The 23,520-nt window shown below is 38.3% G+C and overlaps 1 protein-coding gene across 1 annotated transcript in view; it reads right to left on the bottom strand.

The window, feature by feature from the left end:
* The window catches only part of smad1 (SMAD family member 1), a 67,697-nt gene that overhangs the window by 19,895 nt on the left and 24,282 nt on the right, over window positions 1-23,520 (bottom strand). Inside the window, exons 2-4 of the mRNA XM_055158112.1 lie at window positions 14,319-14,816; window positions 4,830-5,093; window positions 727-846 (exon numbers count right to left, since the gene is read on the bottom strand). Coding sequence (XP_055014087.1) covers window positions 727-846; window positions 4,830-5,093; window positions 14,319-14,718 — 784 coding nt within the window. The 5' untranslated portion in view covers window positions 14,719-14,816. The remainder of the gene's footprint in view (window positions 1-726; window positions 847-4,829; window positions 5,094-14,318; window positions 14,817-23,520) is intronic.

The following is a 23,520-nucleotide window of genomic DNA, read 5'->3' as shown; positions in this document are numbered from 1 at the left end:
TGAATTTATTTATGCAGATTAGTAGTGCAGATAGTAATAATAATGATGATCATTTTAATATAAAAACGTTAATGATTAATCGATAATCGATCGTTAATTCTTCCGACGATCGATTAAGAAAATTTCATCGAATGCCCATCCCTAGTATGTATCGTATCTGCAACTTCTTAATGATTCCCATCCCTACTGCTCACGGACTACAACTAGACTAGAACTAGTGTTAAGGATAATGTATACTGTACACTGTCCCTGTCTTATTAAACAAATAAACTAAACTAAAAAAATGAGAAATGAACCACCTTGTGATGTCATGAAGCTACCTTTTATGTTTAGTTCAGTCGGGGTTGGCAATTCCAGAGCTGAAAGGGTCCAAATGATTCTAGTGAAGGTGTATGGAGTTTAAAAACACAATGGAGCACTTCCTGTTTTACCCCATGACATCACAAGGTGGAGCACAGTGTTTTTTTGTTCGAGAGAAGAAGGGTTTGGTGTTAAACATGTGAATGAAACAACTCAGAGTATGTTTGTGATGTGGAAAAAAACATTATAACATCAGAAAATAGGGTAATATGGACCTTTTAATGTTGAAAATGGCATTTTATTGTGCTTTTATTATCACTGTGGTATCAGCACCTTCTCTCTATTAAATACTGAGTCTACACCGTATCAAAATCAAGTCTGAAATGTTACTATAATTGTTAGTATAGTTACAGACAACACGAGTACCTGTGGAGCGATTGTTTGTCTCTAGGGGTAAAGGAGGAGCCAGGAGGTTTGTGTCCATGGGCTGGGGGCAGTCCTGAGTCATCTGCTCCTCTGGGGGCATGTAGGCAGGAGGCGGGGTCTCTGTGAAGCAAAGAGAAAGAGAGAGAGAGAGAGAGAAAGCATAAAGGGTAAGTTGTAGGTATATGGTTTAACAAAAGAGAGTTTTTGTACTCAAGTATTCAGTATTCAGTAGGAATAAATGATAAAAAATATTTCTGTTTACGTGACAAGATCTAATGATTTGAGCCATTATTTTTATGATTAATTGACAAGTAATTATTATGTGTATGGTCCCTTTGAGATTAAAATACATTTTAGTTTGGGCTGGTACAAGATCTCGTGCCGTAAGTCAGGGGTGTCGAACTCAAATTCACAGAGGTAAGAGGCAAGACGTCTGCATGTTTTCTCTTCTTTCGAGATATGTAATGTTAAACCTTTTCTTATTAAAATAAATGTTTAATAATAGTTTTGCTTAAACATTTAATCCAGAACAAGCAAAATATAAAATAATAACAACCTTTTAATTAAATAATGTCTTTACAGCCTATTTGTAGCCTATTTGTGACCCCGGGCCTGAGTTTGACATGTCTGCCATAAGATCTCTCGAGACAAAAATTGCCACAAGATCATGCACACATGAGGAAAACAATCTCATGAGATGGTTTGAATTTACCTTTGACTTGGACTAAAATGAATTAAGAGCGGGTGAGTTTTACAATTTGAAAAGCCGTACTTCCAAAAAGTGCCACTACAATGACCTCTAAGTATTACCTAAAATAAATGAAGCCAACACTGTGAAATAAATTGCACTACTTAGTTATTACAAATTATGTCACAATTTCGTTTTGTCTCGTTCTCGTGGACCTGAACTCGTCTCGTGAAAACTGTGTCTCACCCCATCCTTATTTTTAACGTAATATTTCCTCATCACAATCATGCCTGGAGTTGCTGTTTTGTTTCTTTTACACATGTTCAACACACAAACCTGCACATTTAGTCTGAGCTCTTCTCTCAAACTGAAAACGCTCTGTTCTACCTTGCGGTCATAAGTGCACATTTTAGAGAACATCAATGACAATGAATTATTTAGTATTTTTAGAAGATAATGTTGAATTTGAAATGTTGTATTTATGGAATTAGAATGAATGATTTTTGATTGTTTTAAATGTTTAATGATGAATTGGATTGTGGTTATTTTAAGGAGCCACTGTTATTGATGAAATGTTGTTGTTATTGGTGGTTTAATGTAAATACTTTCTTTAATTTGTTTTGTGTCTGCCCAAGGACTGACGATGGAAAGAAGCTTGTAGCTAAAGATGGCACAGAGCATCTGTTCTCTATGAGGTGAATACTTTTCTGTGCACTGTCCTTGTTTTAAATAAATAAATATATGTGGTAATCAGAATATCAGAAGAGCATTTTGAGCTTTGGAGATGTAGACAGACTAAGAACAAGCGCAATCAGAGACAGCAACCTGGTCCCCATGAGGCATCGGTGGGGTCAGTTCATCACCACAGAGTCAGTTTATGAGGAGCCCGGTCCATATTACATGATTGTTACATCCACAATGCAATGTGTGTATGCATGAGTTGTGTACATGTTAGTTGTGTGACTGTAGATCAGTGTGTGGTGTATCACCAGAAAAACAAGAAATCAAAATTATTTTCGTTCCAATCAGAATCGGCATACACTGAAAGAGAAAGGAACTGTTATAATTAGTAAATATCTCGAAAACTATTCACATTTTACTATACAAATGCATAGAATTATGAATGGATAATAGTTTTTTCTGAGATTTTGAGACCACTCACGTTGCTCTAGCTCAGGGGTGTCAAACTCATTTTGGTCCGGGAACCTACTTTGATCCCAAAGGGGCCGGATGAGAAAACTCATGGCATATATCCCCCCAAAATAACAATAAGTTAAATAAAGTTAAATAAGTTAAATAAATCTTTTTTAATTGATGCATTATTTCTTTTACAAAATATTATAACATTATGAACAACCTGAACCTTTAAGAAAAATGCTATTTCAACACAATGTTTTAATATTAACTTGTATGCAAAAAATCCTGCACTCAGCGTCCACTTTTCTAATTTTTGACATTTTTCTGATGAGGGTTGTCACGGTCAACAGTCAAAACGATCGTCCTTTAAGAGCGTTTGGAAAGAGACAAGTCTTCATTTGTGCTGCTCTGGTGGGAGGGGCCACGTACAGAGACGCTGCTGTGATAAGCACCGCAGAAAATTAACAATATTTTAATAGAAAATATAAGTAAAATATTTTAGTACAAAATCAGCCGAGGGCCAGATTAAAGGTCTTGGAGGGCCGGATCTGGCCCCAGGGGCTTATGTTTGACACCATTGCTCTAGCTCGATCCTTCGCTGAGTTATGACCAAAAACACAAATTTGACCTTGGTTATCTTGACCTTCAAGTGAACTTGACCGGTTTCAACCTGTAATATCCAGTGTACTCCGGTTAAGTGTGTGCCAACTTGTGTGATGATTGGGTGAATATTTTAGACCGCACATGGATCAGAAATTGCAGAAATTGGTCTCTCTTTCATAATAGTGTGACCTTTCAATTGACCCGTGTGACCTCAAATGACCTCGGATCATCACCAAACTTTTTTTGTGGGATCGGGCACGGGGGCTTGACCCACGTACCAATTTTGGTGACAATCGGTCCACAAATGGCGGAATTATCACAGGTGGACAGACACACAAACACACACAGGGTGAATATAAAACCTGGTCAACCCTTCGAGGGCCAGGTAATAAAAGAGTTACTCAAACATGTGAATGAAACAAAACACAACTCCAGGTCTGTTTTTGATGAGGTAATAACATTATAACACGATTTAAAGCTCTCAAGAGTCCATTCTGCGTAATATAGGACCTTTAAGATATCAAACCGTGAGGATGGGCACTGACAGAGCTCGTTTAATGCACGGAGTCTGTGAAAAAGCAGCTCTTCACACCCTTGCGTTCACCATCATTCACACTTCATGCCAAAAATAATAACAGGAAAGAAGTCTATTCTATAAACGTCTAATTCAATTTCAGTGTGGCATCAGTTGGTCGTTTGTTTTCTTCTTTATTTCCATGACTATTTACACTGTAGACTCTCACTGAAGACATCAAAACTATGAATAAACTAATTTTATAAAGCGATTTTTAGATTTAAAAATATCCACCCTTTGCTTGGAAGGGTTTGCAGCAGTGGTGACAAAGCAAAGGGTGGATACTGTGAGGATTTTCATATATAAAATTTAAATATATATATATTTAGTTCATATTTTAAGGTGCAGATGCAACTTTTTGGGTAAAGGGTGCTCCACTGCCTTATCTGGAAATGTCCCATAGTATGACATGAAATGCATATTTATTTATTAATTTTGGGTGTTTCTATTGTTCAAAAAATACAATAATTCTCCTGGTTTTAGTGCTGATTTTAGTCCTGGTTTAGACCTAGTTTAGACCTAGATTTAGCCCTGGTTTAGTCCTGGTTTTAGTCCTGGTTTTAATCCTGGTTAAATCCTGGTTTAGACCTAGTTTAGACCCGGCTTTAGGCCTGGTTTTAGTCCTGATTTTAGTCTTAAGACCTGGTTAGACATAGTTCAGACCTAGAATTAGTCCCGATTTAGACCTGGTTTAGACCTGGTTATAGTCATGATTTAGACCTGGTTTTAATCCTGGTTTAGACTTGGTTTAGACGTACTTTAGACCTGATTTTAGTCCTGGTTTAGTCCTGATTTAGACCTGGTTTTAATCCTGGTTTAGACCTGGTTTAGACCTAGTTTGGACCTGATTTTAGTCCTGGTTTAGTCCTGGGTTTGTTCTGGTTTAGACCTGACTCAGACCCAGTTTAGACCCGGTTTTAGTCCTGGTTTAGATCTAGGTTTGACCTAGATTTAGTCCTGGTTTAGAGGCGCGGCCCGGGCTACTGATGGCTTCTGTGTATGTATCAGTATCAGTATCGAGCACTGAGTATCAGTATCGAAATCGAGAATCAAATAACACCTGTGAAATTTAAGGCTTTATTACTCAGTTGAAGGTCTCACCTGGCATCTGGAATGGGCTGCCCGGGTCGGAGCTGGACGGAGAGTGAGGGAAGGTGGCGCTGCTGCCGCTCCCCGGAGAGTTCGGGTAGCTGTTGCCCGGCGACTGGGGGAAAGGCATGGTGTTGGTCTGAGCAAAGGATTCTGGGAAAGTGGCGTTCTGCGGCATGTGCGGCTCGTTCTGCTGGAGAGGATTACGGAAGCGAGGCAGCATCGTGTGCTTGGCGTTGAACTCGCTGTTTCGTGGAACCAACACCGGAGGGAGCACTGGAGACACAAGAGAGAAACACGCGAGAGACTTAAAGATGCGCTGTGTAACTTTCCTGGTGGAGGGCGTAGCACATGCTTGTCTCCGTGGAGATGTTGTTGCTTTGTCTGGAATGTTTCACAGTATGATATTAAACCTTTCTACCTTCACGGAGACCAAACCAGACCAAGTTACAGGTCAGATCTGTGGAGCTCACAGTCAGAATTCCTGTTTTTCATGGTATTTTTGAGCTATAAAACTACCTGTAATCGAATAAATGTAAGGTAGAGCTGTTTAAAGTCATACTGTGGAACATTCCAAACAGAGCAACATCATAGTCCATTGAGATTCATTTGGTCTTCTGATATTTTATGTTATTAGGTTCATCATATTGTGCATTTCTGAGGGGAAATTTACTGAATACATATTTCAAATTTATGTTTAGAATACTTGAAAAACACAATTCACAATCAGAACAATCTAAAAAAACGAATTGCCATGGAGAATAACAAATTATCGGCGCATACACTATTGTTCAAAAGTTTTAGAACGTCCTAATTTTTCCAGTTATTTATTGCAATTCAAGCTGTGCAAGTTCAATGAAGAGCTTGAAATGGTACAAAGGTAAATACTGAGCAGGTTCAAAAAAAAGATAAAAGATACAAAAGACAAGTCCAAGCTCTGCCAAAACTACCTCAGGAAAAAAGAACAAGATGGTAAAGCTTGAAAACATGGAGTGTCCAGCACAGTGTCCAGACTTAAACCCCATCGAGCTGGTTTGGGATGAACTGGACAGAAGAGTGAAAGTCAAACAACCTACAAGTGCCACACATTTATGGGAACTTCTGCAACAGACTTGGGAAGAACTTTCTGAAGAATATTTGATTTCTGTTGTAAAAAAAACGAGCCACGAGTGTGTTCAGCTGTTAAATCTGCCAAAGGTGGACACTTTCATGAATCAAAAGTTTAGATTATGTTTTGGTCAACAGTAAACAGTGTGCAAAAAGTGCGGTGTTCTAAAACTTTTGAGGGTAATAGGAGTAGGAGTATTTGCTCAATGGTATTAGGGATGTCGTAATAATAATAATAATCATTATTGTTATTGTTTATTTCTTGTGTTCTTAATTTTAATATGGTTTGAGCCCTTTGTTGAGATGCTTATACCTTTTTAGTTTTTAATTTGAGTTTCTGTTGTTGTTATTATTATTATTATTATTATTATTATTATTGTTATTATTATTATTATTATTATTATTGTTATTATTATTATTGTTATTATTGTTATTATTATTGTTATTATTATTATTATTATTGTTATTATTGTTATTATTATTGTTATTATTATTATTATTATTATTGTTATTATTATTATTATTATTATTATTGTTATTATTATTATGTTATTATTATTATTATTATTATTATTATTATTATTATTATTATTATTATTATTATTATTATAATAATAATAATAATAATAATAATAATAATAATATATTTATTTATTATTACTACTAATCCTTTCCTTATGGATCTGTATTAAGTGTGAGTAAGTATGAGAATAATAGTATAAGAAATACATAAAAAAATAAATAAATAACGGAGCAATGACATCTTAGAAACAAGCGGGTGACAAGCAAGTTTTTTTTTTTTTTCATTTCATTTTCATTTTCATTATTCTATAGGTTAATATTATTTAATAAAGATGGGGGCAGCTAAAATTAATAGTGTTAAAATGCCAATTTTCCTTGTAATACAGTGAGTTCTTGGGTCTAGTCGATAAGTGAAATGACCAGGTTCAACATTTGTTACTTCACCTTTTAGATATTTCACAATAAAATAAATAAAATCCATGTCTAATTGGAGGAGTGGGTGGATGACAGACAGATTTAAACAGTTTACTTTCATTATCTCCTACGTAAAAGGTTTAAAGACGCTTAGTTTACATCAAAACCGTGATCTAAGCTCTGAAAAATCATGACCGGAGCTTCGTCATCTCCCCCCCTCCTCCTCCTCCTCCCCCTTATCCTCAGCTGTCTCTTCTATGTTTAACCTTCAGAATAAACATCCACATTGATGAGCAGGATCACGCCGTACCTGCAGGAGCCCTCCCAGTACGCCGCGCTCGTCTTCAGTTTCACCATACGCTTTATTTATCAGCCCGGTATTTATAGACACAAATGGGAGTGAGTCAAAGCCGACCGGCAGACGGGATCACAACTGCCCCGACTGAAACATTCCTCCACAATAGCTCACCTCAAACATACCGTCAGGGCCAGCGAGAGAGAGAGAGCCGGCCCCGGGTTCTGACTCTTGAAAAATGCAGGGACATCTGTACGCAGTATGAGGAGTCACTGCCAGATTTTTGTATTAAGATGGATGGGAGTTGAGTAATCCAGGACAGCACAAATGGGATCATGGGTTTTAGCTATTTGGATTTTTTGAAAGGTAACCAACAGGGATGGGACGAGATCTCATGAGACAAAATTGCGCACATTTTATGCATTTTTTCCCCATGTGTTTTTAGATTGGACACAAAGAGGACATTTGGACTTTTGGATTAAACAAAAAGAGTTTAAGGATAAAAATGAGAAAATATTTTATTGGAAGAGCCTTTCGTTTAGACGATGACGCCGTTTTTGGGGCTTAAAAACGCAAAAATATGAAGCCACCCTCCAGAGTGGAAAAGTTGAATATGCTCCGTCGTAGTATTTCCGTCTACACTGCCCAAGACGCAAAACTCTGGTCAGATCTGCTCACGTCACGTACGTGCACATCGTGTACATCACCACCTAGAGTCATCACCTAGCCGCCTGGCATGTACACCCAATCGTATTCCACACAGTTCTGCGTCACCGTATGCACGCAGATTTCCTCCTGAAAACGCTCATCCAAACGCAGAATAAAAAGTGAAGTTCAGAAAATAAAAGTTCAGACCTTCATCATATAAACATAGCCTAAATCTGAAGAGTTACATTTTTTGAAAAGCTATAGCTCTTTGATTAGATTACTTAAACACGTGTGGACAACATCTAAAACCTCTTCAGATGTGATTTCGAAGAGGCAACGATGTTATACAAAGTAGGGCCAGATCGATATATCGGTACGGGCACTTTTAGACATACTGACTATCAGCTTAAATCTAGCCGATATGGGCCGATAGTCCACTTGGGCTTGTTATACCTTGTTATATAAAGGTTAGACTCTGTATATCATGTCCATTCAATCCAACTTAAAGACAGATAAATGTCCTAATATGTAGTGCTGCATCAGTATTTATCTGCGGAGTAATTTGTCTGTCTGTGACGCCATACTGCCCTTGAATGCACCCCCAGAGTCACGTCACTCACGCGCGCTTGCTTACAAGATCCATGTGCGCAACACTGAGACTTTGCTTTAAACGCTCTTGTGTCTGATCCATGATACTGACTGACTATAAATAAAAGTGAACTTCAGCGCAGTTTAGGCCAGAAATAAAAGTACTCTTTCTTTTTATCAAACTTATTTGTGCAGACTTGTGATCTGAGAGGTGCCTGTATGAGCGGTGAGTGTTACAAATGTGTCGGTTTTGAAGGTACTTTTGGTTCTTTTTCATTCTTTAGCTCTTAGCTGTTGTAGCTCCCACACCTAAACAGCCAATTTTCTCTTACATTGGCCAACTGTAAAGTAACTATAGTGGCTGCACACACTTTACCGGACCTGCATTGATATGTAAATGAGTTCTGAATAGAGGTGTGAATGATCGGCATTTACGCATATAATTAATTACCGCACGCATTTACCACTGAAGGCTAGAATGTCATGCAAAAACACCAATAGGCCGATCTAGTGTCTTTAAATGACTGTTAAGATAACAATAAACAACATAACAATAAATGTAAATAAACAATAAATGTAAACAAAAAAAAAAAAATAAAATAAAAAAATAATAAATGTAAACAATAAACAATAAATGTAGCCTAATAATAATAATAATAATAATAATAATTTACTTGCAGTTGCAATTGCAGTTTACATAAACTAATCTCAAAGTGCTACAGGTAAAAACAGTGAATAAAAGTGCATCAAGCTAAAACTATTACAGAGCACAACATAGAACCAATAAAATAATAAAAAAAAGGCTTTGGTAAAAAGACACGTTTTAAGATTTCGTTTAAAAACTGAAGTAGACTGTGGGGCTCTCAGGTGGTCAGGGAGTAACTCAACAAACCCAATTTAAAATCCAGTAGAGCCAGACCTAAGTTTTATAATCAACTGAAGATTTACAGTGATTTTTTTGCAATGATTTTTTTTTTACATCTCTAAATATATCGGCTTTTATATCTCCAACTCCCATTTTATTGGTATAATATCAACTGAAATAAAAAATCATGTCGGTCAGGCCCTAGTAGAAAGCTCCAAACAGTCAATTTTGCATAATATTTCCTATTTAAACTGGACTTAAACAATCAAATCAATCTCAAACTGTCTGTCAAAAGGATCGCCGCTGTGAGATTGACAGTTGGATGAGCAGTCGGCGCGTACACAGGTGCCGCGGGGGACGATTCTCCATTAGTGGTTAGCCTCAGCTCTGGTCTCCTCCCAACTGAAAACAAAAGTGTGCAAGGCAGGCAGCAAGTCTTTCCTCCCATTGTGTGGTGGGTGAGGGCCTTCCTGTGCTCCGCATCCTCACACAAATTGGAATATCGGGAGCTCGGAGTGTTCTGGGTGGAGCGGAGAGGAGGCCTGTCACGATAATTACTCTATCAACTTCTTGTTCAAAGTAGTAAAGGTGGAATAATATTTTCTGGGGTCAATATTTAGTACTTTGGTTATTTTTTTGGCCATACGATAAGTTTTAAAGGTGCATTGTGCATTTTTTCTGGTGGAGATGTTATTGTTTTGTTTGGAATGTTCCACAGTATGACATTAAACAGCTCTACCTCACATTTATTCAATTACAGGTGATTTTATAACTCAAAAATAACTAGAAAAACAGGCATTCTGACTCGCTTCTCTGCAGATCTGACCTCTACTTTGGTCTAGTTTGGTCTCCGTGAAGACAGAAATACTACGGCTTTAAGTATCTGCCGATTAAGTGCTTAATAACAGTTATTTCTTCATGTATCCTGCACTGACAACAGCAAAGGATCATGGTCTATGTAGTTCTCTCTGTTTTTTAACTAGAGGTGTAACAAGGCAAGTTTATTTGTATAGCACAAAATAATTCAAAGTGCTTTACATAATAAGAAAGACATTAAAATCACCATAACAGCTAATTTAAACAAAGAGACTTGTAATGTGATATATTATGATGGCCTCATGATGATGGCCTTATTGTGACACTTCTGACGATACAATATCATGATATTTCGTTTACTGTTACATTATGGAGTACAAAATCTTTCAGAAATATTTGTGTGCATACGATAGAAGTCTGCGCATATTTGGCTGTAGTTGAGCATAAAATAAATATTCATAAACTCTCTAATGAGTCCAGTTGTACATAAAATATATAGTGTGTGTTTTAAGTATGTTAAGTAAGTCCTGGTTTAGTCCTGGTTTAGTCCTGATTTAGTCCTGGTTTAGTCCTGGTTTAGTCCTGGTTTAGTCCTGGTTTAGTCCTGGTTCAGTTCGTATGCGGTTCAGCTTCTCGATCGATGTTTCTTCTCCTCAAGAAACGGAGTGTGGAGTGTTTTAAGTCTCTGAGTTCTGTGCTCCTCTGTATCTTTTATTTATTTATTTGTTTATTTTATTTATCCATTTTATTTTTTATTACTGCTTTTATGTATTGATTTTATTATTTTTGTTCATTGATTTAATTATTATTATTCTATGTACTGATTCTATTTGTTTCCTCATGGTTGAAACATAATTCTGCTGATTTTGTTTTAGAATAAAATGTTTTGCATTGCTATGTAAAGGACTTTGGAAACTGTCTCGTTTATAAAATGTGCTATATAAATAAAGTTGCATTGGATTGGACTGATTAAATAACGCCTGTGAAGTGATGATGTATTTTTGACAGTAAAGTCATGTCTATGAATTCGTGTTTGTACTGAAGAAAGCATAATCCTAAATTTTCATTTCGTGATTGCAATTCTTGATATTGTAACTGTTCATTTGTAATCTGATGGATAAAATACACTCAGCACATTTTATGTACGAATAGACTCATTCGAGAGTTTACAAATATTTATTTTATGCTAAACTACAGACAAATATGCACAGATTTCCCAAATATGCACAGATTTCCCAAATATGCACGGATTTCTTAGTGTGATTTCACTTCGTGGAAACTGTCTGACCTCATAGTATTAGGATTTGTTTGCTTGACGGTAGGTGGGTACTTTTTTATTTAACCAATCTGTTTATGACAAAATTCACCAAACATTCTCTTTGTTACGGCTTTAAATCTTCGATCTCGGGAATCATTGCCAACACAGAATGTCTGTCTTCATCTACATCCATTTTGACACTTTGTTTACTGTTGTGCTGTTCCACAAAAGGGACCCAGACAGGCGCTTGAGTTTGACGTCGTGGCTTCACAGCTCTTCGCTGATTGGCCGGTGCGCCGTCTACAACTTCCGGGGTTCTTGCAAACCGTCTATTGTATTCAGATTCCTGACCTAGTCGCTGGAGAGAAATGAAACTGAGCGGAGGCACTAGGTGGCGCCAGCCTGGCTACGGATTTTTATCCTATGCACATAAATATTTCTGAAAGCTTTTGTACTCCATATTACATCCCTAGTTAGTGATTAATAAATATTAGTAAATTGTTTTTAGATGATTCAATAACAAATTTTTAAGATTTTTTTATAAACAAGTAAAAACACTTCTTGTCCACATTTCTAAATTATTATTAAACGCACAGATATCTCTGTTTTCCGACTGACCGTGGTATAAATGACAATAATGTATAGTTGATTTAAGCACTTATTTTTTTTTAGTAAAAGATGATTTGTAGGTATGCCTTATTATAAAGTGTTACCAAACTTTGTTATCGAGCAAAGAGGAGAAGAGAGTGTAACGCGCACGAGTTTAAAAAAGGACAGGCGCACACAGCACGGCCCCAAAACAAAGCCCTCATTCTGCGAGAGATGGAATTTCCTGCTCCACACACACACACACACACACACACACACACATACACATGCAGACACACAAAGACACACACACAGAGGCACCCTACAGACAGCTGCTCCTATCTTGTCAGCTGACCTGTATTTTCTGAGACCAAATGGTGAAATTTATTTTGTCTGCGCCAGAGCAGATACATATTTGACCTAGAATTCAGGAGGTCAAATTCTTAAATCAAGTCGGAGAAAAATTTGCAGATGTTTCGCGCAAACCCAAAATATTTAAGCCAGACCAAGTGCGAGCAACACACAATCGCAGGAATGTGAGTCGTTATCGTGGTTAATTGCTGTTATAAATCACCCAGGCTGAACGCAGGGCCACAGAGTAAAGTTTCAAGTTATAAAAGCTGAATAAATGACGAAATGATTAAAATGATTTCGTAAGTAATAAGATATTGTGAGAAAAAGAAAATACTACACTACCAGCCGAAGTTTGGACACACCCTCTCATTCAGTGTTTTCAATTCTACACTTTATACATAAGGAAACCACAAAGATACTAGACAAGAGGGATGTAACAATATCCAAATCTTATGGTACGATATTATGCATCTCACGGTACAATATTTAATGCGATATTATGAAGAGGAGACACTTTTTTGCTTTTAAGATACCTTGACAAGATTCTGGTGTGAATTATTTCCATCATAATCCCAAGAATTCAAGTAAAAAACATATTTCTTCATGTCATCTGCGCTGAAATGAATCATGGGATATGTAGTTTACAATATTTATAAACTGTTGCTACTGTAAAACCATGAATTTAAGCAAAGGAACTTTCGATATATTCGATATACCACGATATTATTGCGAGACTTTTGACGATACAATATCATGATAGTTCCCTACTAGATGAAGCAAGATATATAGGATTATCTAGTAAAGCAAAAAGTTAAATAACTCAACAAAATATTTGTATATAATCTGTGTATCATTCGTTCATTCGTTTTTCAATATAAAACCAAAAAATAAGAAAAAAAAAAAAAAACTGTTTTCTTCATTATTTGTCTTCAAAGCCAAAATGAAAAAATGGACAAAGATTTGTTTTTTCACTTTTCGATTTTGTGTTTATATTGATAATGGAAAAAAAGGATAATGACCGTTTCCCGTTTCCGAGACTTAACTGTGATGCCGGACTGAAGCAGGACTAAACCAGGACTAAACCATTTTCAGTCCTGGTCTGGTCCCAGTCCAGTCCCAGTCTCAGTCCCAGTCTCAGTCCCAGTCCCAGTCTCAGTCCCAGTCTCGGTCCCAGTCTCAGTTGCAGTCCCGGTCTGGCCCCGGTCTCAGTCCTGGTCTGGACCTGGTCTGATCCTGGTCTGGTCCCAGTCTCGGTCCTGATCTGGGCCTGGTCCTGTTCTCAGTCTCAGTCCTGGTCTCAGTCCTGGTTTGGTTCTGGTCTGGTCCCGGACCTGTTTTAGTCCTGCTTCAGTCCGGCATCGCAGTTCAAGTCACGAAAACGGGAAATGGTTGTTATCCATTTTTTCCATTTTTCATTTAAACAGAAACTCAAAAACTGAAAAAATGAATCATTATCCTTTTTTTCATTTTGGTTTTTGAGACAAATAATGAAAAAAAAAAAAAAAAGTTTTTTTTATTGTTGGTTTTATTTTGAAAAACAAATGAACAAATGATACACTGATTGTTTATAATTCTTAAAGGTGTTCTCTCTGTGAGCTTCATGATAAAGTCTCCTGAAATGGTTTTCACCTCACAGCTGTGCCAAGAAATGCCAAAACTTTTTTTGTTTTAGAGTGACTTTTTTGTTTGTTTGTTTTTTACACTGTTTTAATCTAAAACAAGTATTGAGTTATTTTGAGTTTAGATTTTGTTTTTGTGTTCATTCATAGTTTTGATGAATTCAGTTAGAAACTACAATGGAAATAATCATGGAAATAATAAAGAAAAAGAAAAATAAACGCAAAAGTGTGTCCAAACTTAAAAAAGCGGGAAATTTTCAATATATCTCCCACCTATATTAGTACTTATATGTATTATTATATATATTTTTAAACATTAATTAAATAAAACTAAATAGTAGCTCACAAGAATCAGTTTTGTGTAAATATAGGAGCTTTTTGAAGATATTATCATAGTTATTTTTTATGATTTTATATGATATTTTACCTGGACTGTCCACTCTTTTGTAATGGTAGGGGTTGATGCACACGTCCTTCTGCTTGGAGCCAAACGGGTATTCACAGCACTCCAGGGCCTTGAGCTCGTGGTGGGACTGCAGGTCGGGCCAGCGCCACACGCGGCAGTAGATCACGTGAGGCAGCCCCTTCCTGTGGGACACCTGGAGCCTCCCGTCCAGAGAGCGAGGGATGGTCACGCAGTTGCTGGGCTGACCCGGGCAGCTCAGGGCCCTCTCCAGCTCCTCCATCGCCCCCTTCTTCTTCTTCAGCTTCTTCACCAGAGCGTCCACGGCCTTCTCCGCCCACTTCTCCTCTTCGTCGCCCTGTTTCCAGCCCAGCAGCCTCTTGACGGCCGGGCTGGTGAAGGAGAACAGCGAGGTGACGTTCATCGTGGCGGGTGCGGTCACCTCCCCTCTGCTCGTCCGAGTGTGGAGCTTCACAGTCCACGGATAACGAAAGGAGGAAGAGTCCAAAAGCAATGAGGATCCTAGGAGAGAAAAAGAAAGTACAAAGTCAATTCTGTAACCAATACGACCTGTCACGAAGGAATAGAATAAACAATCATTTTGAAAGAATCAGAATCAGGAAGCTTTATGAGTCCCTTGAATTCAACGACTGTTCACGTGATTTATTTAAAATGAATACAATTAGAGTCAAAATACTAAACTGAAAAAAATAAAAGACATAGAATTATAAGATGCCTCTGCTTAGTCCCAATCTGAGGCATCTGATAGCGCCCCCCTGAGGACATCAGGCTCATAAAATGGTCTCTGGTTTAGATCAGTGATTTGACTGGGTTTCCTGTGAGCAGCTCTCCCACAGTGTAAACAAATTTAAGCCACTGGCACAACAACAACACGAAAGCAGAGTTACAACAAAAAGTAAATGTTCTACTTGTACAATTTTAAATACAGGAGCTACAAAACCCTTTCAAAATGACATGATACACCTCCTCCTAATAAACAAATGTGAAATTAGTAAGTCAATATCATTTCTCTCCAGCGACTAGGTCAGGAATCGGAATACACTAGACGGTTTGCAAGAACCCCAGAAGTTGTGGACCACACATCGGCCAATCAGTGAAGAGCTGTGAAGCCATGACGTCAAACTCAAGCGCCTGTCTGGGTCCATTTTGTGGAACAGCACAACAGTAAACAAAGCGTTGAGATGGATGTAAACCAGGGGCGTCAAACTCATTTTGGTCTGGGGGCCGTATCCAACTTACTTTGATCCCAAAGGGGCCGGATCAGAAAACTCATGGCATATAAACCCCAAAAATAACAATAAGTTCAAATATTTGTAAAGTGAAATGCAAATCTATTACAGAAATCTTTTATAATTGATGAACTCTTCCTTTTACAAAATATTACAATATTATGAACAACCTGAAACATTAAGAAAAATGCAATTTCAACACAAAGTTTTAACATGAACTTGTATGTGAATAGGAATAAGTCAATTTTTCTTGCAAAATCCTGCACTCAGCTCCACTTTTCTAATTTTTGACATTTTTCTGATGAGGGTGTCACGGTCAACAGTCAAAACGATCGTCCTTTAAGAGCGTTTGGAAAGAGACAAGTCTTCATTTGTGCTGCTCTGGTGGGAGGAGCCACGTACAGAGACGCTGGAGACGCTGATATGATAAACACCGCAGAAAATTACCAATATTTTAATAGAAAATATAATAAAAATATTTTAGTAGAAAATCAGCCGAGGGCCAGATTAAAGGTCTCGGAGGGCTGGATGTTTGACAACCCTGACGTAGACGAAGACAGACATTGTGTGTTGGCAACGATTCCTGAGATCGAGAAATTAAGCCGAAACAAAGAGAATGTTTGGTGAATTTTATCAAGGGGAAAGACGTTATTGCCCTTTTTCCTATGGAATTTGAACCATTACATACGTCACGACCAAATAGCAGCAATCGGTTAAATAAAAACGTACCCGCCTACTGTCGAGCAAATGAATCGTAATGCTGCGAGGTCAGACAGTTTCCACAAAGTGAAATCAGGCTACTGTCCACCTGCTTGTTTCTATGGATATGTCATCACCTGGAATGTTCCACAGTATGACATCAAACAGCTCTGCTTTACATTTATCCAATTACCAGTGGTTTTACAGCTCAAAAACACTCAGAAAAACCGACATTCTGACTGAGCGAGGTCGCGTCTCCACAGATCTGACCTGCAACTTGGATAGGATCGGTCTCGTTGAAGATAGAAAGGTTTAATGCCACACTGTGGGACATTCCAGACAAAGCAATAACACCTCCATGGAGAAAAAGCATTTGACAGACCCTCCACCAGAAAAGTTACACAATGCACTATAAAATATCTATTTGCATCTATAATGAGGAGTTATTTTATTCAACCGTGCAAACCTGAAATCTTACTGCAGCACAAAAAAATAACAATACAAAGAAAAAGTACCCACCAGTATCGTCCCGCGTATCATCTACTGAACCATACGCTGATTGAGTCATTATATAGACACGCCTATAACGCATCAGCTCATCTCCGCGTCTTTTTATGGTAAATGACGATGTTATCAATATAGCAGGTTTGGCCGTGGCGTTCGTGGCTTCTGGGAACTTGGCATCGGCATCGGAGTTACATCAGACATTGTGCAGATAGCTTCCTGTCCGTATGGCTTGTCACATTACCGCTGCTCGCTAATGTAGATTACACCAGAGACGCTTAAAGAGTCAGTGTGTGGGAATGTGGATCATACACTCGTGCTCCGTGATGCCAACAAGTCAATCGCGGTCGGCTGATCACAGAGGTATTATGGGTAATGTATCTGACAGCTCGTCTCCCCGGCTAAAGCGGTTACGTTTTCAGGTCTGTATTTGCACCTGTCAGCGCCTGCAGTGAGAGTTATGGTTTCAAGATGCTCATTGTGGTTTTGGTCAAGAAAGAACAGTGCAATAATAAAAAAAAAAAAAAAAGGGAATGAATTGAGTTAAAGTCCAAGGAATGATAAAGAGTATAGTGCTGCTCGATTATGGAAAAAATCATTATCACGATTATTCAAATGACTTTTTTTTTGTTGCACGATGCATTTATTCAGCATTTCTCTCTCAAAAAAACCCTTTGTTATTGATAATTTACGCAAAACTTTCAAATATGAACCTTAGAGCAGTTTTGCGATGTAAAAAAATGAATAAAATACATTTTGAACATGAAATAAATCATAGAAAAACATAAATGCATCCAAAATAAAAAAATAAATATCCAGCTGTTCTACAATCTCTGTGTTTAAAAAATAAAATACATGTACTTATTTATATAAAAAAAAATACCCCAAAATAAACTTTAAGCTTAAATTGTTTCAACATGCCTGTATGAATTTGGAGATCGTTTCACACACAAATCGCGATCAAAGTTTGATTAACTGCACGGCCTTAGTCTAATCTATTTTCTGATTTGTTTATAATGTTGTTTCCTCGTCACAAACAGACCTGGAGTTGTGTTTTGTTTCATTCACAAGAATGACAATGGCAATACAGGATGTGCTCCACTGTGTTTTTAAACGCCGTACACCTTCACAAGAATCATTTGGATAATTTCAGCCTTGGAATTGCCGATTTCTACCGACCAAAAGGCGAAAGGAGCTGCTAATTTGAAAACTACAGTGGAACAGAGCGTTGTGGAGGTGGAGACAGACTAAAGACAGACAATTTATGGTCATGTGTCAAATCGTCTGCGTCGCCTTGAACCCCCTCTGCAGAGCGTGTGTGTTGACCAGCGTGCACCTCCGAAATTCTGTAAGCAAGGGACAGCAGGAGAAAGCAACACAGACAATAAGGGCTGTGATCCGTCCTCTCTACATCGGCTCTACATACATTTCCGGTAAAACTTTAGGGGGCAGGAGTGTTACTTGGACGTACAGAGATTGTGTAGAATTGTCCTTTTGGTGCTCTTCACTGTAGGGACCAGTCTCAAATACAAAGTAGAAAAAAATGCAGTTAATCAAAAAGTACAAAATAATTTAAAGCCTTTAATACCACATGGCAGATAAAATTAAAACACATTTCAAGCTTTCCTGTTTCATTTTGTAAACACGAACACCATTTTTAAAATCCTGGCCTCTTAGCGTTGTGGCGGTGAATTACTTTGCGGCGCGTAGACCTCTATGGAGATCCATGAATCAAAAATTACAATGACAAGGCGACAGCAGAAGTGTGCATTGAGTCGATGCAGAACTATAATTATTATACTATAACTATAAAGAGGTGCAACGATATCCAAGTCTCACAATACGATATTGTCACGGTATGAACCTCACAGTATGATATTTATTGCGATATCATGGGAAAGCTCACAATATTGTGTGGAGGCTCACGTTTAGGGATGTAACAATATCCAAATCTCTTGGTTTTCACTATACATCACATAGATCTCACAGTATGATATTTATTGCGATATTTTGTGACAGCAAAACTGTTAATATGATATTTTTTCCTCTTAAAATGCCATGTCAAGACTTAAAAGTGCTTAGAACTGTTATTTCTTCTTGTAGTCTGCTCTGAAATGGAGCAAAGGATCATGGTCTATGTAGTTCCCTCTGTCTTTTTTTAGCTATTGCTGCACCATAACTCGTAATTTAAGCAAAGCGACTTGTAATTCGATATATTATGATGGTCCACGATATTATTGTGAGAACTCTGACGATATTGAAGATATCACGATATTTTGGTTATTGTTACATCCCTAATAATTTGGCCTTAAAAACACGTGTGAATGAAAGAAAAACACAACTCCAGGTATGTTTTTGATAAGGTAACAACTTCTAACTTTCTAAAACACGACTCACAACTGTGTAATAGTAAAGACCTTTAACTCCAAGTTTCCATTGGTCAGATATTCATCAAACTATAAAGTATTTTCATGTACTCGTGTAGCCAACAACACGTTTTCTTTACATTGGAAACAAAATGACTTCTTCTACTACGTTATTATTGTCTCCATCAGATTAGGAAAGGGCCTTGAAGTGTGCAGAGGAAGCTATACGTTCAAGTTGGGCTTTACCACCAGCGACCTGCGCCCAGTGACTCAGGGCAGGAATGTGGCAACGTTTAGGACAATAAAAAGGAAGTGTATGCAGACCCCAGGATAAATGTGCCCATTCAGTGAGTCTCGCAGGAGCTATTCAGAAGCCCCCAGAGTGGCACTGGAGCTTTTGAAGGCGAAAACAAGGGCACGCCGAATTCCCCTACTCCAGAGTTACAGTATATACGCCAACCAGAGTATACGTGATACAGGAGAATGTACTCGGAATGTATAGGTGCATTATTGTATTAGTTTAGTTTAGTAGGTCATATTTCAGTCTGCTCTCAAATGGTAAAGATTCTGGACTGAGCTTTTCATTTTAAAAACTTAATTGAAAATCTAATCTTAAAGGTGCACTATGTAATTTTTTGTTTAGCGGCCCGTCGCCTGCTTGTTTCCATAGATACTAGGGTTGGGCGGTATTCAAATTTTGATACCGTGATAATTGCTCATTAAGAATTTCATCGATTACGTTCATTTTAATCGACAAACCGAATGTAGGTTGCTGTGCGTATTGTGACCAAACAGGTCCGTACATGTCGGTCAGTCTGCAACGTACTGAAGTGCAAATGCGAACGATGTGCAACGATGACTTGTACAAGAAATTCCACGCTTTCCGGTCGAGACAAGTGTGAGTCCATGTGCACAATGTACAAAGCGGCACATATGTTTCAATGTCCAGTGGGAAAAGTTTTGCCAGGTGAGAGTCGCCCAATGTGGATGACGAGTCCCCACCTCCCTCCCCCCGTACGGTGTCCTGGTGTCCTGTTTGACAAACGCAAATATGGTCACACTAACCTGTGTTCCACTAAGTCTTTTAATCCGACAGAAGTTGACCGCATCAGCGCACAAGAGCTGTAGTTTTATCTTCGCTTAGTTTATGCAAATTAGCGATGCAGTTTTAAGTTTTGTTTCTGTGACAGTTGCACAAAACTGAATTAAACACATTATAATCTAAAACGGACTGATGTGGCTCTAGAGTCGTTACGGTTTATATGTCGTAAAGTTGAATTTATTTATGCAGATTAGTAGTGCAGATAGTAATAATAATGATGATCATTTTTATATAAAAACGTTAATGATTAATCGATAATCGATGGTTAATTCTTCTGACAATTGATTAAGAAGATTTCATCAAATGCCCATCCCTAATATGGTATTACCGTATTACCAAAATATTTTAGTATGACTTTGGTAAGTCTAATATTATCACAAATAATTTAACATTTATGAAGTGTAATGAAAATGAAGCAGACAGAGCATGTGTCTCTCTGATTGGTTAATTCGCCTGTCAATCAATCAATCAATCAAAATGTATTTATAAAGCGCTTTTCATACAAAAATGTAACACAAAGTGCTTTACAGTGATTAAAAACAAGCCCACATTTCCTTCCACCCACCCACTAACCAAACCCCACAGCTGCCCGACTCCACACAACCAAACAACCCAAACACACACACACACACACACACACACACACACACTCACGCTAAAATACATAAAACTACCTATAGTAAAATGTGAGGCTGAATACAGGCGAACCAGTTGAGAAAGCACCATCAGAGGAGCCGTTTACACCAGGAGCAGAGAGTCGTCCACCACCACCAGGAACCACCACAGGAGCCAGGGGAGAGATGAAGCCCAAGCACCAACTCTCCACCAGGAGCCCACGGAACAGAACCCAGCAGCTGCAGCCGACCTCTGCTCCTGATGCAGAGGAAACACTGGAAATCCTAAAAATATGCCTAAAATAAATAAATATAATAGAATGTGTACAATAAAAGCAAGTAAAAGTATAAGATTTCAATCAAAAGGTAAGCTAAAAAGGTGGGTCTGCGACGGTTCGTAGGGTAAAAGCAGCTCTGAAAGATAAGAAGGCCCAAGACCATTAAGACAATGGAGACAGAACACAGCTCCAGATCCACTCGTCTTTGTAAAGTTTTGTCGAAGCGTGTGGGTCTGGTTGGTCATATAAATAGTTTTCAGTTCCAGTTTCTAGAAAATCGAATTACCAGTCATACCAAGAAGAGTATGAGGAAATTCTAAGTTAGCTTGGTTCTCTAAAACAAAACCTACGATAACATACGAGGGGCACGATGAGATACAATTTTCACAAAACGAGACAAGACTACGCTCAAAAAATGTAACTGTAACTGTAAAAAATACATAAAGGAACAATGGGGCAATGAAAGGAGAGGAAGCAAAGGAACAAGGGAAAAAAGAATGATCATTAATTACAAGAATAATAGTTTTTTCCGTTTTCTTATCTTATTTTTGTTTTGTCTTCCCTCCCTTCCGCCCTTACCCTCTTACATCTCTTCTGTTTTATGACTTACCTAAACACACACACACATTTGCCCTTTCATATAAGAACAGAAGCCATTTTTACTGTCCTGTCATCCCTTCAAACCTCGATGTATCCTGTCCCGTCAAGTCCAAATGTCTGTCTTTTTGTTTGTACTGTCTCTAATATCAAATCCCTACTACATATTGTTTGCACATTCAACCATACACAAATACTAGGGATGGGACAAGATCTTGCGAGACAAAATTGCCCCAAGATCGTGCACACATGAGAAAAATTTTCTCATGAGATTTTTACCTGGTCCCTGAAAGGTTGACCAGGTTTTGTATTCACCCTGTGTGTCTGTATCAGTCCACCCGCGATAATTCCGCCATTTATGGACCAGTCGTCACCAAATTTGGTACGTGGGTCAAGCCCTTGTGCCCGATGCGGCAAAAAAGTTTGGTGACGATCTGAGGTCATTTGAGGTCACACGGGTCAATTGAAAGGTCACGCCATTATAAAGAATAGACAATTTCGGCGATTTCTGAACCATCTACGCGCTAAAATATTCACTCAATCATCACACAAGTTGGCACACAGATAACCGGGGTCCACTGGATGCTATAGGTTGAGGTCAAGGTCACTTGAACAACAAGGTCAAATATGCGTTTTTGGTCATAACTCCGCGAAGGATCGAGCTAGAGCAACGGGAGTGGTCTCAAAATCTCAGAAAAATTATTATCTATTTATAATTCTATGCATTTGTATAGTAAAATATTAATAGTTTTCGAGATAATCACTAATTATAACAGTTCCTTTCTCTTTCAGTGTATGCAAATAAAATTATAATTGGAACAAAAATAAATTCCATTGCTTCTTTTTCTGGTGATACACAACACACTGATCTACAGTCACACAACTAACATAAACACAACTCACGAAACATTACATTTTGGTTGCACGTTCGTAAACACAGACATTCTTGTGTGTGACCAATATCACACAAATGTTCATTGGCCTGTACAGATACACACATTGCATTGTGGATATAACGATCATGTAATGTGGGCTGAGCTCCTCGTAAACTGCTTCTGTGGTGATGAACTGACCCCACCGATGAGGACCAGGTTGCTACTTCTGACTGCGCTTGTTTCAACCTGGATTTACCTTTACCTTAGACAAAAAAGAGCTGGTGAGTTATACAATTTGAGAAGCTGTAGTTCTGAAAAGCAGTATAAAAAAAAATGCAAAAGGGAATCAGATCTGTCCTTCTGTCTATCTAGGCCAGGGGTCTCAGACTCGCAGCCCGGGGGCCAACTGCGGCCCTCGGAAGGATTTTTTGCGGCCCTCCACTTAATTCCAAAGAATAATGTCAGTGCGGCCCGCGGTAGATGTACACACAGTCCCACCCCCCGACCGCGGGCCACACTGACAGATGACGCTGCAATCGGCGCCCGTGCAGATTAACAACAGATTATTAACGCAACTTACATCCCAAAACTCAACTTACAGCAGCTGTGAAGCAACGAGTCTAAGTGGATCTGTTAATACGAGTACATGTGCACATACAGCGTTTTGTTTTCATGCAACCGCTATTTATCGAATACTCAATGCGGCCCAGCCTCACTCAGACTTTATCTAATGTGGCCCCCAGGTAATTTGAGTTTGAGACCCCTGATCTAGGCTTTATTGCGATAGACAGTATTGAATCAACACCAGCCATATCGTAAAGCCAGATTCACGGAAATACACGCCCCTAACCTACGAGACTTTGAGCTTTGAAATGGAACAGGCCATGTGTCAAAAAGCACTAACCTTTTTGACCCCAATGAGTCACTGTAGAAGAAGCCTC

The sequence above is a fragment of the Boleophthalmus pectinirostris genome, unplaced genomic scaffold (genome assembly GCF_026225935.1).
Source record: "Boleophthalmus pectinirostris isolate CB_2022bp ecotype Guang Dong unplaced genomic scaffold, ASM2622593v1 HiC_scaffold_22, whole genome shotgun sequence".
Taxonomy (NCBI): domain Eukaryota; kingdom Metazoa; phylum Chordata; class Actinopteri; order Gobiiformes; family Gobiidae; genus Boleophthalmus; species Boleophthalmus pectinirostris.
This window is presented reverse-complemented; position numbering and strand designations above follow the sequence as displayed.